The sequence below is a fragment of the Rattus rattus genome, chromosome 7 (assembly GCF_011064425.1).
Source record: "Rattus rattus isolate New Zealand chromosome 7, Rrattus_CSIRO_v1, whole genome shotgun sequence".
Classification (NCBI taxonomy): domain Eukaryota; kingdom Metazoa; phylum Chordata; class Mammalia; order Rodentia; family Muridae; genus Rattus; species Rattus rattus.
Window position 1 is genome coordinate 117,187,589 of NC_046160.1, and position 20,025 is coordinate 117,207,613.

Below are 20,025 nucleotides of genomic sequence, written 5' to 3' on the forward strand. Positions count from 1 at the left end.
ACCAGGAAGTAGAGAAAGAGAGTAAAGCCAGAAGTGGACTATAACTCACCTGTAGTAGTCAATGTCCATCAGCTAGACCCCATTCCTGAAGGTCCCATAGACTCCCCCAAAATGATACCACCAGCTGACCCTCTGGGGAACATTTGAAATCATAGCAGATTCATTCTTTGCCTAACAGTGGTTGTGCTTATTACAGATGGTCATCTCATTGACCAGTAAGGAGCTGGATGCCTATTCCAAAGCTGGGGCTGTAGCTGAAGAAGCCTTGTCATCAATCCGAACAGTCACAGCCTTTGGAGCCCAAGAGAAAGAAATTCAAAGGTCTGTCCCTTTAATTATGACAAAAGACACTTGGTTCTGTTTTCTCCAAAGGCTACTATTTGGTGTTTTGCTTTGCAAGGTATACACAGAATCTAAAGGACGCAAAGGACGCTGGCATAAAGAGGGCTATAGCTTCAAAGCTGTCTCTTGGAGCCGTCTACTTCTTTATGAATGGAGCCTACGGACTGGCTTTTTGGTATGGAACCTCCTTGATTTTCGGTGGAGAACCTGGTTACACCGTCGGGACTATTCTTGCTGTAAGTTTTACTTGCAAACAAAGATGGTAGGCTTAGATCATCTTTCCTTACCTAGAGTTTAGTTTTAAAAACTTTACTTTGAATGAGGATGATTACCTTCTCATAATTTGCATTTACATATATATATATATATATATATCAAGATTTATTCATCTGACATGTTTTGTGTCCTCATTGTGGCAAGCATTGTGCTTTCAGGGGAATCATAATTGAATTCCCCACTAATACATACAGTTTTCTTAGTCTAACACTGAAAATGGCCAATCTGTAGTGAAACATTTCCTCTCAGGTTTCCTGGGATTCAATCACAGTCCGCAGAGATGCTGCTAACTGAAAAATCCTCCAATAGTTGGATCCATCTCTTGTACCTCTATCCTTTCCTCCATGTAGCTGAATGTAGGCTGGAGAGGTGGCTAAGTGGTCAAGTACACATTGCTTTTGCAGAAGACCCAGGTTCAGTTCCACCACCAATGATGGATGGGGTTGGTCCACAATTGCCTTTATCTTCAGCTCCAACTCCAAGGGTCCCCATGCCCTTTGGCCTCCTCTGATTTCAGCATTGGTGTGCAAAATCTCCCATGCAGAGACACATACACAGAAATATTGTTTTAAAAAATATAGTATTTCAAGCTTTGGAGCTAATATGCACTTATCAGTGAGTGTGTAGCATGTGTGCTCTTTTGTGATTGGGTTACCTCACTCAGGATGATATTTTCTAGTTCCATCCATTTGCCTAAGAATTTCATGAAGCCATCATTTTTAATAGCTAGGTAGTACTCCACTGTGTAAATGTACTACATTTTCTGTATCCATTCCTCTGTTGAGCGACATCTTGGGTTGTTTCCAGCTTCTGGCTATTACATAAAAGGCTGCTATGAACATAGTGGAGCATGTGTCCATGTTATATGTTGGAGCATCTTTTGGGTCTATACAAGAGGCTACCAGTACCCAACAGAAATGAGATTAGTTGAAATGCCCAACAAAGGGGAGAGAGAACCTGTAGAGATCATGTTCAGAATTTTATCCCAGACCATCTCCAAATTTTCAACCCAGAAAGGCTCCTATTTAAAATAAATTCAGGGACAAAGTGTGGAGCAGACTGAAGGAAAAGCCATCCAGAGACTGCCCCACCTGGGGATCCATCCCCATATACAGACACCAAACACATACACTATTGCTGATGCCAAGAAGTCCTTGTTATAGCTGTCTCCTGAGAGGCTCTGCTAGAGCCTGGCAAATACAGAGGTGGATTGTCACAGCCAACCATTGAACTGACATTGAGCACAGGAAACCCAATGGAGGAGTTACAGAAAGGACTGAAGGAGCCAAGTGGTTTGCAGCCCCATAGGAAGAACATCAATATCAACCAACCAGACCCCCTAGAGCTCCCAGGGACTAAACCACCAACAAAAGAAAACACATGGAGGGACCCATGGTTCCAGCCATATATGTATCAGAGGATGCCATTGTCTGGCATCAATAAGAGGAGAGGCCCTTGGTCCTGTGGAGGCTCAATTTCCCAGTGTAGGGAAATGTCAGGGTGAGTGGGTGAGTGGGTGAGTGGGTGAGTGGGTGAGTGGGAGGCAGAACACCCTCATAGAAGCAGAGGGAGGGGGTGAGATGGAGGGGTCTGGAGAGGAAACTGGGAAAGGGAATAACATTTGAAATGTAAATACATAAAATATCCAATTTAAAAAAATGAAGAAGGAAGGAAGGAAATAAAGCTTCATGTAACCCTTTCCAATCTTGCAATCCAGAGTCTTTTGAACTGCTACAATTGTGTATGAAATTATAAATCATTCCACTAACCTCCAGTCTCTACATCAGACACATCAGTTCAGGTTTAAAGAGATCTGTCATGGTGAGCAAAGGGACCTTCTCCACTGCTTCCATTTTTGTTTGGTCTTTCCATCTTAGGTAGGTGACTCTTCTTTCAATTAAATTGATCTTTTAAATTTGAGACTTTCATAGTTAAGGCTTTAAATTGTTCGTTCATCTCATATGAAGAACAAGGAGCTGATATCTTTATTCCTTTAGTTCCCACATCAGTATGACAGAGAAAAGCGCATGACTTTCTAGAACTTGTTCCTTATTTGACCTTTTCTTGCAGAGGCATTTGCCTAAATAAGGAAGGTGACAGAACAGTTTTAGAAACAGGATGGAAACAATACAATGTCTCTGAACTATCAGTTCAATCACCCTCTTGCTGAAACTCCCAACGTTGATCACAGTGGGGGAGGAGTCCATAGGAGCACACTCAGCTTGTGGTCAGCTTCCCGTGGGCTGGTACGGTTCAGGCAGCTCAAATGTTGCTGCAACTGGAGAGACACAAACTCATGCAGTGGAGAGTCAGACTGCTGGGGCAGCCTGTGTTCTCCTTACAGGCTTCATCCTGTCTTCCACATTCATATGTGAATCCTCTCATAGTCCACGAACACAGGCCAAACTTGCCTCCCAATCCCATTGTCTTTCTTACACCACTGCAACAAGGTGACTACTGTTTACTTTGCCCCTGTAGGTTTTCTTCAGTGTGATCCACAGTAGTTACTGCATCGGTTCTGTAGCCCCTCACTTGGAAACCTTCACTATAGCCAGAGGAGCTGCTTTTAATATCTTTCATGTTATTGATAAGGTAGGAGGTCTCATTGCGTTGAAAGATAACTGTCTCTTACTGCAAGAAGGAACCTGAAAGACAGGCCCATTCGACTCACTAAAACCACAGGTTGGGTAAAAACCTACACATTGGTCATTTGGTTATAGAATGAAAGATTGTGGGTAACTTTTTGAGGGGGAATGTTTTTTTACTAAAAACTTCGTGTATGCCTGGCGGTGGTGGCATACACCTTTATCCCAGCACTCAGGAGGCAGAAGCAGATGGATCTCTGTGAGGTCGAGGATAGCCTGGTCTTCAGAACCAGTTCCAGCCAAGGCTACACAGAGAAACCCTGTCTCAAAAAACCAAAAAGAAAAAAAAAGAGGAGGAGGAAGAAAAAAGAAAAAGAGATAAAAGACGAAACTTCATGTCTAGCTTCATGTACTTCTAAAACAGGAAAGATACTTTTAAAAGAATTTTAAGGTCCATCTCTATACTGTTCTTGGAGGAGTCACCAGCTTAACCCTTTAAAGATGTGTAACAATCTCTTTTTTTTTCCCCAAGAAACCCAATATAGATAACTTTTCAACAGCTGGATATAAACCTGAAACTATAGAAGGAAACATAGAATTTAAAAACGTTTCTTTCAGCTATCCATCAAGACCTTCTGCCAAGGTATGTTAATTCTTCCATTTTCTGACATTGTCTTCAGGCCAGAATCTTCTGTTGTGGGAAATTTTCTTTCTTTCTTTCTTTCTTTCTTTCTTTCTTTCTTTCTTTCTTTCTTCCTTCCTTCCTTCCTTCCTTCCTTCCTTTCTTCCTTCCTTTCTTTCTTTCTTTCTTTTTCTTTCTTTCTTTCCTTCTTTCTTTCTTTCTTTTAAGATCCTTTTGTTCCTGTTTGTGTGGTATGTGAATATATGCATGTTCACCTTTGGGGGGTGTGCACGTTCCTGTGTGCGTGCACCTGTGGAGAGATCAGCTTTTGGTGTCCTCTATAACCAATCTCCACCTTACATATTAAGGAAGTGTCTTTCATTTGAACGGAAGCTCACCAGTTCAGCCAGTTTGCTCCAGGGATCCCCTGTTGCTGCTTCTCACACTAGGATTACAGATGGGCTGCCCCCACCCCTTCCAGAATTGGTATGAGTGCTCAGGAGTTGAACTACAGTCCTCACGCTTGCAAGCCAAATACTTGCCCAATGAGCCATCTTTGGGATGATTTTGTCCACTTGCTTAAAGATACAAATAGACCAATATCTAGGCAGACCAACAAACAGTAAACAAGTATCTCTGGATATTACGGGGCTTTGGGGCGACCCACTTGTAGTTTAATAATAAACATGGGGAGACATCTGTATAGTGTTATGGTGTTGGCCTGTTTGCTGAGCTGTCGGGCTATACTCAGTGTCTCGCCATTTGGCACGTGCTCCACCCTCCCCCTCCCTCCCTCAGTCCCTCAGTCCGTGTGTGGGTGTGTGTGTGTGGGTGTGTGTGTGTGTGTGTCTCTCTCTCTCTCTCTCTCTCTCTCTCCTCTCTCTCTCTCTCTCTCTCTCTCTCTCTCTCTCTCTCTCTCTCTCTCTCTCTCTCTCTCTCTCGTCACCCACAGCCCTTCTGCCCTGGCGACAGCTGCCAGCTCTTTATTATGCAAAAATTCGCCACCACTGCTTGCCTTCCTCTTGGGTCAGGTGAGGAAGCAACAAACTTTTACATATACTGCTAGACCCAGCAATTAACAATTGAGAATTCAAGAACATACCTTAAAACACGTGTGGATGTGGGCTATCCCAACATTTGGAACAGTGATTTATATTTTCCTTCCTCTCTCCTGTACTTGATCGATTGGCATTTTTTAACTACCTATGTTTCCTCCACTCTCCACCGCTAAGCACACCAAAATGTCTTGGGTTAATGCTGCCACCTACTGGTGGTACCCGGGATATTATCCAGCTGCACTTAAATAATTCGTTTGAGTCTGGGAATTTCCAACCATCAGGTGTTGTGTATCACGTTCTCAGGGTTCTAAACAATTCTTGTTTCTTTGTTTTGAAGCTGGATTTTTACCCCAGGCAAACTTCTTACTAGTGTGTGCTACCAAATCTGTGTATGTAGGTTTATAACTGGCACCAGTTGTAGGGTTATTGGGATCTGCTCCACCACAGGGCTAGACCACTCAGGAAGGTAGGATGCAGGAAATTTGACCACACTTACCCCATGCCGCTGCCGGGCGGGTGTCAGATGTGGGAAGCCCCGGGACACTGCTCCAGGGTGGAGAGGTGGGAGCTGGATGGGGGTGGGGGGAGGAGCGGTCCCTGGGCCTGCAAGGAGGCTGGGGCCATCTGGTACTCAGGGCATCCAAGTGGAATGCTGCAGAAGAGCTGAGAATGGAGTGGAGGCCCACAGGCTGGATCTAGCCCGGGGCCGATGGGGAAAGAAGGGGAGCTCTGGCTGGTCCTGCAGGGGTAGTCCTTGGCTTGGTGGTGGTGGACTGCAGGCTTAGTGGTGGTGGTGACTGGGAGTGCAGGAAGGACTTCTACAGGAGATTAGACTGCAGCTCTGTAGGCAAAGAACCTCTGTGGCTCCCCAAGGTTGACCCTGATGAAAAGAGAGAGTCCATTGTTTTAAGGCGTTTATCATCATGGCGGAAAGTAGGTAGATAAAACTGTACCCCACTTCTCAGAGTGGGACTGAGATTTTGCAGGGAGGAGTGTCTGGGAAGGAAAGGTTATTGACTGAGTCTCTAGGCCTTTGGATACTTCATTATAATGGAGATCTGTCTTGAGCATATGTGACCTGTGGTCACCTCCACTACCTGTGGAGGGGCTTGAGGCATTGCCCTTACGTGACTGATGGCCACAAATCTATGGAGGGCTGTGGCTAGTGACCCATCTGGTTTTCTGGGAGTCAGGCGAAACGCCTACTATCCTTTTCAGAGTCACCGGGGTTTCAAGCCTCTGTTCAACCGGGAACCAGGGTGCCTTTCACTGTCTCACATGGGTAAACAATTGTCTTTAATGTGTGCGTCTGTGTGAGAGCCGGCGGGGAGGGGCATGCCATTTTACACAGGTGTAGGTCAAGCACGGCTTTGCTTTCAGAACTTGATTCTCCACTTCCAACTTGTTGAGGCAGGTTCCTCTCCTATCTCTGCTGATTTGATGAACACTCTATGCCAGCGGTCTTCCTATGTGAAAGCTACAGCACTGTTTTTGTTTGTTTGTTTGTTTTGTTTTGTTTTTCTTTTTTTGTTTTTTTAAACGTGGGTTCCAAGAATTGAGCTAAGGTCATCTGTCTTATGTGGATAGCATTTTTACCTGCTGAACCATCTTCCCAGCCTTTAAATGAACTTTTGAACATAACCCTTTCTGTTAAACTAATTTTGAAGACCTACCCACGTTAAGGAGAGGACACACTCTTTCATGGGATGAAGAGAAACCGACTTGGGTGCGAAAGTGACAGTGGGAAAAATACTCCTTATTAGTCCAGAATGCTCAATTCAAAAAACAAAAAACAAAAATTCTTTTCTGGTTTGCTAACACTGTGTGTGTGTGTGTGTGTGTGTGTGTGTGTGTGTGTGTATGTTTTTTATAAATGATGAAATCAAAATGAAAGATTCTAAAGAGCTACAAACCTACAGTTGCAAGCAAAGAATATTCCCATCATGCTGAGATGTGTGCTTAGATCCAGGCAAGTGTCCAGAATGCCATGGTCTCACCTGTGTCCTAGTGGGCTTGCCACTTGCTATTTTGAATGTACCTTGTAAAAATATTAGACCTATTCCAAGGGGGAACTTTCTTAAGGAACCCAATTATTTGTCAAGATTCCATTCATTACAAATTAAGAGATAAAATGTTAATTTAGTTGTCATAAGATTCATGTAAGGTATTTCAGTTAAAAATGTGAAGTTTGCGGGCTTGGTAGATGGTTTACTTGGTAGTGAGCAGGTAAGGTACTCACTGCTCAAACATGAGTCTCGGGGTCCAGTACCCCAGCACTCACTTAAAACCTGGTATGGCAGCCCAGTCAAAATCCCAGTATATGGGAGGCAGAGATGGAATCCCCTCCCCAAATGCTAACCAATCCAGACTCACTGAAAACCCAGGCACAGAGACCCTGCCTCAATATATAAGGTGGAGAAAAATTGAAGAAGCCTCCTGCTGTTAACATGGAGCCTCTGTGTGCATGCACACATATATATATGTGTGCATACCTGCACATATGCAAACATGAATCATGTGCACATACCAGCCATACATGTTTAGGAAAAAAATCATAAAGTTTATTTGGAAAGAGGAAGGGAGCAAGGAAAAGAGGGAAAGAGAAAACAATGAAGGATGAATGTGATCAAGATATATGACACATACATATGACAATGTCTTAGTGAAATACATTATAATTTTGTGCAATTAAAATATGCTAATAAAAATAAGTGAAGAGTTTGTTGTGGCTAGCTAGCTCTTAAAATTGTATCTCTTCTACGTATAAAGAAATGTTTAAATACTATACTTCCAAATTGTGTATTAATATAGGTATAAATGAGATTATTATACAAATAAATATAAGATCTGAATTGTTTTCAGTGCCACATAAGAATTTTTTCTGTCTACAATTACAGATTAATTTTCTGACTGTTTGTAAATAGTTGTCTATCATTCCTAACTGTATCATTTCCTGTGCACATGACAGATTCTGAAAGGCTTCAATCTCAAGATCAAGTCTGGAGAGACAGTAGCTTTGGTTGGTCCCAGTGGCAGTGGCAAGACTACCACAGTCCAGCTTCTGCAGAGGCTGTATGACCCAGAAGAGGGCTGTGTGAGTGCAGACTTCTTTTTAAAAGTCATGTAGGAGGGACTGGGGAGATGGCTCAGGATCTCAGGGCTTGCTGGGAAGTCAAGAGGTGCTGTATTCCCAGCACCCACATAAAGCTTGTGGCTTGCACATCTGCAATCCCAGTGCCAAGCAAGTGGACCTCTGAGACTTGCTGGCCAGCAAGTGTGGATGAATTGGTGAGCTCCAGGTACCCTAAGAAACCCTATCTCAAAAACTAGGAGATAAAGTGATCCAGTAAGAGACCCAACCATTGGTACCTATGCACACATGTGTACATTCCCAAACACTGGCCCCTAAGCACACATGTGTACATACCCAACCACTGGTCCTATGCACACATGTGCCCATACCCAACCACTGGTCCTTATGGACACATGTGCACATACCCAAATACTGGCCCCTATGCACACATGTGCACATACCCAAATACTGGCCCCTATGCACACATGTGCACATACCCAAACCCTGGTTCCTATGCACACATTTGCACATACCCAAACACTGGTTCCTATGCACACATTTGCACATATCCAAACACTGGCCCCTATGCACACATATGCCCATACCCAAACACTGGTCCTTATGCACACATGTGCCCATATCCAAACACAGGTCCCTATGCACATATTCCCACATACCCAAACACTGCTTTCTACACTCACATGGCATGCATACACATATACACAAAAATTAAAAAGCTAATTCTTAATGCTTCTACTTAACAGTGACTATTATCTTTAGAAGAAAACTTATTTAGAACTTTGTAGGCCTCAGTTCATGTTAATATTGACTAAATAAATTACTGGATCAGTGTGAAGCAGTGCCCATTCTCACACAAATGCCAGGGCTGTGAGGAATGGAATCTCTGATGGCCACATCCAACTCTGTCCCTGGAATGTTTTGAGGTGATTATACTACCTAAGAAGACAGAGTTTATTTACTCTTAATTTAAAAAATTATGAGAAAGAACTTTACCTTTTGTGATTGAATAAGGCATTGAGAAATAAAGGCTAGAACCCTATAGACACCATCACTCTTAGAACAACAAAGTTGATGGTATCTGTCTATATAACATTGTAGCACCTACACTGTGTGTTTGTGATTTCATGGGATTTTAAGTTAATTTTTTTTTGAAGACTTGTTAGTTCCAATCTACCAGGAAAAATAAATCTATTGGTGTTATCCATACCTTAAATATGTTTACCAAAATACAGCCAGTCTTTGTTGAGATACTACTTCTCAGTTTATTCACTGGATTAAGAAGACAGTTGAAAGCCAAGACCTTGGGCAGCATCATAGCCTGCTTGGTTCTTTGGTATGGCAGATCACGGTAGATGAGAATGACATCCGAACCCAAAACGTGCGACATTACCGAGAGCAAATTGGAGTGGTCAGCCAAGAGCCGGTTTTGTTTGGTACCACCATCGGTAACAATATTAAGTTTGGCCGTGAAGGCGTGAGTGAAGAAGAAATGGAGCAGGCAGCGAGGGAGGCAAACGCCTACGACTTCATAATGGCCTTTCCAAAGGTGAGCGTTGTGCCTAGGGTAGGCTAATTCTCATTACACAGTGGGTTAATATGGGAAAGAATTTTAGAGTGCAGCATCTGCAGAGAGTGGAATGTGCTAAAGTCCAAAAGAAGAAAGACGTCAGTGAAAGGCCGATCTCGAGAGTTAATTTTAATTTTTCTTCATGTTACTGTACACGGGAAAGCGAAAATAATATCTATGTTAAAGTAGGACAAAGAAATTTGAGGAAAAAGCATGAGCACAAGCTGAGAACAAACGTTGGTTTGTGGCTCCATCTAGTGGCTCGTAGTAGAAATGGCGTGCTCACACACTGTCAGGTCTGGTGAGCTAAGATGAGGGGACCAGGCTACTTCTGAAAATTCAAGGAATGAACACCGTATAAAAAATGTAGAACTGTAAAAAAGATATGATAACTTTGAAATTCTTGGCAGCAAGACGATATTAATGAACATCATGCGATAGTTTTTAAACCATTTGCCTACATTTCCTCCAGTTTAAGTACATTCGAACCACCTGATAATTGTTGCATGTACCCAGTAAGATATACAAAGCTTACACTTGAAATTAAATTACATCTACAACCCATCATTCCGGAGGGTCACAATAACAAAAGCATTAACCTTGAAGAACATACTTAAAAACCACACCGTGTGCATTGTAGCAAACTAACTCTTTTTAAAAAATAATGTTCCTTATGCAGTGATTTAACATAATGATTAACATAGCACGCAGGCCAGCAAGATCGCTGAGGGCTTGAATGTTCCTTTCCTTGGTTGGGAAGCAGTACATTGCCTTTGGTTGGTAATTTTCTCCTTTCAATGAATTTCTTCATAATGCACAGTGTTCTCCTGCCTCCCACTTAGAATTCGAGAGCATTTCCATGTACTCTTTAATCCAACTCTGCAAGTTAGCATTTACTTTACTAAAGAACGTACGCAAACAAAAATGCCCTTTGCTGTAAATCTAATAGTAAACCACATTCTGTGATCCAAAGGATAACAGAAAAAACTAAAGATTAGTATGGTGAATACCAATGTTCACAGTCATATTAACGAGAGAGAGAGAGAGAGAGAGAGAGAGAGAGAGAGAGAGAGAGAGAGAGATCATTCTTGATCACTAATATGACAGCCACTGGAGGATTGTACTTAAAGAGAAATATGATTTCCTTTGTCCCTGTGTATTTAACAGCTTGGAAGAGGTCAACCCTTTAAAGACACAAACTGCCAAACAAATTCAAGAAAAGGAAAATAATTAATGAACCCAAACTTTCTTACAAATAACTAAAATTTTAAATAGTAGCAAAAGTTATTTAAAAATGTAAAGCCCTCACGAGTCTTCAAAATAAATTTCTTAGGAATATGTTTAATAAAAGGTTGGCCAAAACAATAAAAGAAGTCCTAAATAAATTTTGCCTTATTGATTAAAGAGTCAGTTGTTTTTAAGGTTATATGTTCTTCCCACGTTAACCTCTAAATGTGATTCTTTGCCAATTAGAGAATTCCATGACTGTTCTGTATATGTGTACAAAGTGATGCATAGACTCCAAAATACTTTTGTATTTACAAAATCAAAATGTGAATATAGAGAAAACAGCTTCTAAAACAGAACAATGCTAGTACACAGTGACAACACCTGGTTTAAGACAGAAACCAACACAGTAGTGGAGGAACATCTGTGGATATGTAGAACAGTAGGGCAAAGGCTCAAAGCGGGACCATATATCAATTAAGTTTTAGCAAGGCTAATAGAACTAAGCAGGTGAAAGAAAAAAATTTAAGCAAATGGTACTGGAACCAGACATCCAATGAGCTGTGGCTTTTGCATCACGCCACACATAAAAGTTAATTCGGCATATATCTTAAAGCAAAGCATTAGCTTGTGTTTCAAAAATGTAGAAGACCATTTAGAGAGCCGAGGCAGGGGAATCACCCTTTGAAGGCCAGCCCACATTACATAACAAGTACAGAACCAGTCTGAACTACTTGGTAAGACAGTCTCAAGATAATGATTAATTACTAGAGTTAATACAATAGCAGAAAGAAGAGAATCATGATGTCGAGGTAATCAAAGAACGCTTAGGAAGCTATGTACTGCATTCTAAAGTGGTATCACAGAGGCTACTGAGATAATTTGGGAGTTAATGGCATTTGCTGCTCTTCCAGAAGTCTCAAGTTTAGCTCCTAGCACATATCATAACTCCAGTACCAGGGAACCACAACTGTCTTCTGGTTTCCCCAGGCATCTAGACACAGGCAAAAGTTAAAAAAAAAAAAAAAAAAAAACTTAAAAAAATTGTAAGGGGCTAGAGAGATGGCTCAGTGGTTAAGAGCACTGACTGCTCTTCCAGAGGTCCTGAGTTCAATTCCCCGCAACCACACGGTGGCTCACAACCATCTGAAATGGGATCTGATGCCCCCTTTCAGTGTGTCTGAAGACAGCTACAGTGTACTCAAAAAAAAAAAAAAAAAGGAAGGAAGGAAGGAAGGAAAGAAGGAAGAAAGAAATCTCTTTTAAAAGATATATTTTTTAAAAAAAAAAAAGTGTAAACTGTACAAGTATGTGTGACTGCACTTGTGATCCCGGTATTCAAGAGACAGAGACAGTGGCGGGCGAATGCCAAGTTTGAGAAGAGCCTTCGCTGGATAATAAGACCATTTCTCAAAAGAGGGGTTGGGATATGGTCAAGATACATTATATACATGTATAAATTTTTCTGAAAAATATTACAAAAGGAACTGAGACTACAGGCTGAGGATGTAATTTGGTGCGGAATGTTTGCCTGGCAGGCACAAGGCCCTGGGTTAGTTCCCCAAGAAGGGGACAGAAACAGTAACAAAAAGAAAGATACAAACTGGATTAAATTAAATTAAATTAAAACCTTCTTTCAAAGAACAATATTTAGAAAATGAAGATGTTAGATTCACCAAGCAAGAAAATGTTCCGAATATCTCTCTCCCTGACCAGGGCATACATCCAACTATTTAAAAATTGTTACAGGGGGCTGGAGAGATGGCTCAGAGGTTAAGAGCACTGACTGCTCTTAACTGAGGTCCTGGGTTCAATTCCCAGCAACCACATGGTGGCTCACAACCATCTGTAATGGGATCTGATGCCCTCTTCTGGTGTGTCTGAAGATAACGACAGTGTATCCACAGACATGAAATAAACAAATCTTTAAAAAAATAAATAAATAAAAATAAAAATTGTTACAACCAGAAACAAAGTAAAGCTAAGATAAATTAAAATAAAATAAAAAGAACCCCAGGTTTGGCAAAAGATGAACTAAGAGCAATGTATATATAAAAACTGCACATTTTTATTGGTCATCAAGAAAAACTGAAATAAAGCTACAATCAGATGTGATTTCACACTCGCTAGAATGGCCAAAATGAAAAACACTTGCTTAAGGAACTTGAGTGCTAATATAAGCACTTGAACCACCCTCCCATCTGAGAAGAGCAGCAGTGGATAAAGCAGTTTGCCGGCTGGGCTGTTGGACATGTGATCAGGACAGCTCACTCTTCCTGTGTATCAACTTCTGCTAGAAAGGAAAACACAATCACAAAATCGTCTTTTCCACGAATACTCCTGGAAGCTTTATTCATAATAATCGAAACTTGGAAATAAGGGCCTGAGTGAGTTAACAAGTTACTACCAGGTGAAATACAGGGTTCTCCGTTAAATTTAGATGTCAGAGAAACAGTGAATTTTTAAGCTTTGATATGTCAACCATTGTCTCAAATTCAAATTTAACTGACCTCAGCAGTGTTTGGGGGTATTTTTGTTTGGTGAGGCTGAACTTGGGAACCCAAGGCAGATTGACATGGGGGGCAGGGGGTTATACAAACACACAACACAACAGTGTAAACCACTGTCAAATCGTGAGCAGATTTCAAATTATACTGAGGAAGGGAAGGTCAGGCTACTACAGGGATGTGGGCTGTCGGAGGGGACACTTGCTCCAACAGTGCCCTTCACTCAAGTAAGTACACTGGACTCGGTGGGTCAGAGCTTGACGCTGGAAGCAGAAGCCACAAGGGCAGGAGGATTTGGCATTTGGGTGGAATGGGGTCCTAGGGGGTAGACAGAATCTAAATACATTGCATATTTGTATGAAATCATCAAAGGGAAAATGCAAAAGAACAAAAACCCAAACACCACTACATGGATCAAGGATACGACTCCGTAGAGAGTTTGTCTAGCAAGCGAGAAGCCCCGGGTTCAAGTCCCAGCACCACATAAATCCAGACTGGATGGTTCACACTTGTAATCCCAGCACCTGGAAAGGGTAAGCGGGAAGATGGCACAAGAACAGTTCAAAGTCGTTCTGGTCTGCATAGCAAATCCGAGGCTATCCAGAGCTTCATGTGAAGCTGTCTTTAAAAAATAATAAATAAATTTGCCCTGTCAGAATCAAATTTAGCTATTTTGAAGCAAGATCAGGTTTGGATTGAAAAAAAATTGAAGGTCACTGTAGAACTAATTTATTTGCCAAAAAAATAACAGGGCTATATCCATAAAATATGTCCGATTATTGTGCATAATTATTCTACAATAAGACTGATTTTTTAAAATATTTCATCCCTTTTAAAAATTTTTTTGATGTGTATGAGTTTGCCTGCATGTTTGTCTGCACACTACATGTGTGCAGTGTCCACGGAGGTCATCAGATTCTTAAGAATTGGAGTTCCAGGGGATTATGAACAACAAGTGGATTGTAGGAACCAAACATGGATCCTCTACAGATGCAGCCAGTGCTCTCAACCGCTGAGCCGTCACTCCAGTCCCGAGAGTGACTTTTTTAAAAGGGAATGGGGGGGTCTCTAGAAATGAAAGGTTTAGAAAGAATAGTTGAACTTCTCTCCTTGACGAGATGTGTGCCTAACCAAATAGACCTAATACAGACCACAGGTTCAAGAAATTACCACATAATATAATAATATCCAATTTGTTAAAAATGTGTTTATCAAGAAATAAATGAATAGAGACGACCTTAAATGTTTCCCAAGACTGAAGATGGTCTAGGGAAAAAAATAAAGCCTTTAAAAAAAGTTGTGATAAGTTCAGTTCAGTCTGTTTGGGTTTTGTGTGTTTATCTTATGTTTTTGAGACAGTGTCTCTCTACAGAGCCCTGCTCGTCCTTGAACTCTGGTCGTAGACCAAACGGGTCTGAACTCACAGAAACCTATGTGCCTCTGCCTCCTGAATGGTGGGACGAAAGCCGTGCACTACCACACCATCTTTTGGTTTTGGTTTTGAGGCACAGTCTCCTGTAGGCCAGGCTGACTTTGGGTTTGATGTGCAGTTGAGGATGGCCTTGAACTCCTGGCCATCCTGCCTGTGTCTCCTCCACACCAGGCTTAGTGGTGGGCATCACCATACCCTGCTAAGTGGAATTCACTTTTGTCTTACTATTTTTCAGAGTCTCCAAAGGAAAAGTATAGACAACATATCAAATTGCCAGCAAACACTACAGCAGTGAATGCTTCACAGATTTTTTTTAAAGTACTCTGAGGTCATCTAAAAGAGATTTGAAAACTCGCTCCAGTTAAGAATTTTTCTAATAATCCTTCTTTCTGTTTATCTGGTCCTAAGTCACCTTTCCTTGTTCTCTTTGCTAGGACTTTTCCTCAGAGGTGTTTGTTTTCACAATGATCAAATCTAGGACTCTGAACGGCCATAATAAAATGACCATTAAGCTGGTATCAAAGCATACGTGCCTGCCATTTCCTCCTCTAAGTCATTTAATCACCTTTCTGTTCTTGTGCTTTTTTTCCCTCTCTATATGTCATTAGAAATTTAATACACTAGTAGGGGAAAAAGGAGCTCAGATGAGTGGAGGCCAGAAACAGAGAATCGCCATTGCTCGAGCGCTAGTTCGAAACCCCAAAATTCTAATCCTAGACGAGGCTACATCTGCCCTCGACACAGAGAGTGAGTCGCTTGTTCAAGCCGCACTGGAGAAGGTAAGTGGGCAGAATCACTTCTGAGTTCCAAAGTACAAAAAAGTACAGATTTGGGATTCTTTGGATACCAGATAGTAGTTTTCAGAGTTCCTAGAGTGCGCCCGTATGCACGCATGTGCGCATGCGCACATGTGCGCACGGGCGCGCGCGTGCGTGCGCGCGCGCACGCACACACACACACACACACACACACACACACACACACACACACACACACACACACACACACACACACACACACACACACCCCATATATACAAGCCATCGATCTATACACCGTCCATTCCAGCAGGCCTCTTCTGCCAATAGCAACCACACCCTGATCACAGAAACAGCAGTGGGCATCCTTCGTTTTTCTTTTTTAATGTCTCCCACGGGTATATACATTAACACAATTTCACATCAAAGAGAGAAGCCTTGATTTCTATTTATCTTCCTCAAATGGTTTTGGCCACTGTCATGAATGTGAGAGACTTTAGAATAACTTAGATGTCACTCAGTGACTTAGCCTCACTTCTGAATGGCACACTTCATTCCTCACTACTGAACCAAATTATTCTATTACTGCTTTCCTAGATAGGTTGGCTGGTATAAAATATGTATGTACATACACACACACACACATACATAGAGAGAGAGAGATGATAGATAGATAGATAGATAGATAGATAGATAGATAGATAGATAGATAGATAGAATCATATGTGTATACACATATATATGCATGTATGTATATGGACTATTTATATATGTGTACACATTCCTAGCAAGTGTGGAAATATGAAGCTAATGAGATGGCTCAGCTAGTAAAGGCCAAGCTCCCAAGACTGAAGATTTGAGTTTGATCCCAGGAAGTTTTCCTATAACTTCCGTGTACACATTATGATATGAGCACACATACATACACATTCATACAGATATATATATGTGTGTGTGTGTGTGTGTCTGAATATATATGCAGGTATCTATGTGACAGTCACAGATATTTTAACATATTCTAGAATTAAAACTAATAAAAAGGATCTGTTTACTGTAAAAGGCTAGCTTTCATTGGTATCTCATGTCCAGTTTTAATTACTTACGTAACTGTAAAAATCAAATCCAGGAAGAATACCCTGTTGTCATCTGCGATATTGGTGTTAATCATTACTGCTCTTTAATGTTCCAGATCCTAGCTTAAGTTATAGCTTCCTGCTATCCTAAGAAAGTTCTAGTATCCCCCTTTTCCTCACTTTAGAGTGTCCTGGGGATGTCAGCAGATATTGGGTTCAGTGAATAGCCTCTGGGATTTCCGGGTTCCTGTGCCCTGGAACAAGAGGTTGGACAGGGATATGTGGAGAATAGTAGAAACAGATAGTTTATTTTAAAAAATGAAGGGGGGTTGGGGATTTAGCTCAGTGGTAGAGCACTTGCCTAGCGAGCACAAGGCCCTGGGTTCGGTCCCCAGCTCCGAAAAAAAAAAAAGAAAAAAGAAAAAAAAAATGAAGGAAGGAAGGAAGGAAGGAAGGCAGAAAAAGGAAAGGGAAGGAAGGGAAGGGAAGGAAAAGGAAAGGGAAAGGAAAGGGAGAAAGGAAAGGAGAAGGGAAGGAGAAGGGAAAGGGAGAAGGGAAGGAAGGGAAGAAAAAATTCTCAGGGAGGATTAAGCCAGAGCTGAGAGAAAAGTTTGCAAAATGGCCCCACACTCAGAGGGTAAACCCCACCCCACCCCCCCACCCCCCCCCACCCCCCCCCCCCCCACCCCCCCACCCCCGGCTTTCTTGCTCATTTGCATACCCCACCTAGTTTGTTTATAGTCTAGCTTGTTCATTTGCATATCCCAGCCTTTCACAGTTGCGTTCTTTTACATTTCAGCCTTGGTAGATGTTTCCAGTCTTTATCTTTCACATAATAACTCGCAGGCCTGTTGAAAACTTTTCACACTCTGCTTTACATTCCTGAACAGTAATACTTTTTTAAGCATAGTCGTAGTAGGATGCATCAGTTTCCCCTGCATTTTCCATGTAAGGTTGTATCATAATTTTATTTGTTTCGATTTTCAATAACTAGTGTTTTGAAGCCTTTCCTTCTCTTATAGATTGGAGATGCAAGACTTTGAAAGAAACCCACATTCGTTTCAGTAAGCACATCCATTGAGATAAAGAGACATTTATAGAGAGCAGAGAGAATTACATCAGCGCCTAGCTCCGCCCTTAGCGGCGCCCTCTCAGTGACTGGCTCTTCCAGCGGCCTGAAACAAGCAAGCTTCTTAGTGTTCAGAGTTCCAATTTCCTTCTCTGAAATAGATAAGAATAGAATTAAGAATAAGAAATTAAACAGCTGTGATACAGTGGTAGCATGTGGTACTGACATTCAGTCGGGTGCCTGCCCAGTGCCTGTTACCGAGCTGCAAAGCGAATTCGTCCAAGGTTGGCAAATGCACATGGAGGAAAACAAAGCTGGTAGGCTCAAACTACTAGATCACAAAACTATTTCAGCTTTATCCTGGTTAGCAAAGAGCATCGCCAGTGTAGGACGGGTTCCCTGACCCAACAGAATAATGCACAATACAAAGAGAGGCCTGAAATAATCTCAGTTTACATATGGAAGGGCCGCTAGAACACCCATTTAATTAAAACCAACAATGACATCATGCACAGAAATCGATTTCAGATGAATTAAAGGCGTAAACTCGTAAGCATAATAGTAAAACCTGAAGGAAAAAAACAGAAAAATATCTGTGTGAACAGAGGGGTCGGGGTTGGTAGGATTTCTGAAACAGGGCCCGAAAGGCATTTTAGAAAAGAGATGAGTCACTAAACAGAACATCATTAAATTTTGAAGTTTGTATCCATTGGAAAACAGCAGAGAGTGAGAAGACAACCACATACATGGAAGAACAGCTTCTCATGAAGTCCCGATACCGGGCTCTGAAAACAGTTCCTGATAATAGCCAAAGAAAGATGGCTCCCACACCAAAACGGGCAAAAGATCTGGGCCATTCACAAAACAGAGTTTCACATTTTCACTAACCAGTTGAAAAGTCATTCAGGGGTTGGGGATTTAGCTCAGTGGTAGAGCGCTTGCCTAGCAAGTGCAAGGCCCTGGGTTCGGTCCCCAGCTCCGGGGAAAAAAAAAAAAAAAGTCATTCATCTTCATTTTTCTTTAGGAAAATGTAAATGGAAGCTTCAATATAATAACACTCATCTATCAGACCAAAAGGGTTCTACCTTGTTGGTGTAAATAGAATGCTATCTGGTTTGTCCTTCTCTTTGGGCCTTTGTAGACTGGGACACCCTATGTCTTAGCAACCCCTTTTGAGCTGTACAAATGATAGGTATCTATAAATTTGTTCACCAAATAAACACATGAAAGAATCTATCTATTATAAAAAAAACAAACAAACAAGAACAAAAACTAAAGGCAACTCAAACCTAGTTAGTAATAGTAATAGAATGGATAAATTATAGTCATACAGTAAAATACTTTGTAGGTATAGGAAACAAAATGGTTAGTCTCAAAGCCACAAAGCTTGATGCTTGGACAATCAAGGATATAGACTGCAGATTCCATGTATATAAACACACACACACACACACACACACACACACACACACACACACACACACACGTTACTGGGAATAAGGTGGTCCCTTTAATGGGTGAGCATTGGCAGTCACAAGACAGGGCAAATGTTGGTTTCTAAATGCTAATAATGACATGCCCATGTGAGCTGGATAGGTTCAGTTTGAAATGTATCAATGCCCTTATGTGTACCCATCTAAGTACTAATGATTGTCGTAAGTCAGATTAAAACATATTTAACCTTGAGTCAGCACATAACTTGTCAAAGAATATGCTCATTTGAGAGATGACAATAGTTTAAACCTTAGATCTCTTTTGCTGTAATGGTTAGATAGTCCAAACACTCTTGTTAGGTTTCTTTCTAGATCTAAGATACTATGGATATAGTTTTTATTAAAAAAACAATTTGGAACATATTACTTTTTTATATACTAATTTCTACTAGCCCTTCTAATCTGCTAAGTATTCTGAGTTTCTGTATCCCAGGGTGAGAGTCTTTATAAAATAATTGTGAAAATAAGTAGCCCTGACTATCGCAGAAGTTATTGCTAACACTCTCCTGTTTATTTTCCGTGTCTTTTGTTCGTAGGCAAGCAAAGGCCGGACTACACTTGTGGTAGCACACCGGCTCTCCACTATTCGTGGGGCAGACCTGATTGTGACGATGAAGGATGGCGAGGTGGTGGAGAAAGGGACCCATGCTGAACTAATGGCAAAGCAAGGGCTGTACTACTCCCTCGCCATGGCACAGGTAGACTACTGCGTGTTCCATGTGTGTTCTTTGTAAAGCAAGAAGCAGGACAGGGCAGGGCAGGGTTACATTCCCCACAGAAGGGTTTCAAAGACTACAAGGTGGGGGATAATGCCGGGAAGAAAGTCAGAGAGATAAGACAGCAATATAGATTAAAAAGACAAACAAAAAAAATTGGTTGTGCCCTTCATGATAAAAGTTAGCCTTTCATGAAGAAAAATGAA

The 20,025-nt window shown here is 41.5% G+C and overlaps 1 protein-coding gene across 1 annotated transcript in view; it reads left to right on the forward strand.

The window, feature by feature from the left end:
• The window catches only part of Abcb5 (ATP binding cassette subfamily B member 5), a 91,275-nt gene that overhangs the window by 23,317 nt on the left and 47,933 nt on the right, over positions 1-20,025 (forward strand). Inside the window, exons 7-14 of the mRNA XM_032908872.1 lie at positions 197-321; positions 401-578; positions 3,097-3,210; positions 3,736-3,846; positions 7,852-7,977; positions 9,320-9,523; positions 15,319-15,489; positions 19,640-19,801. Of these exons, the coding sequence (XP_032764763.1) occupies positions 197-321; positions 401-578; positions 3,097-3,210; positions 3,736-3,846; positions 7,852-7,977; positions 9,320-9,523; positions 15,319-15,489; positions 19,640-19,801 (1,191 nt within the window). The remainder of the gene's footprint in view (positions 1-196; positions 322-400; positions 579-3,096; positions 3,211-3,735; positions 3,847-7,851; positions 7,978-9,319; positions 9,524-15,318; positions 15,490-19,639; positions 19,802-20,025) is intronic.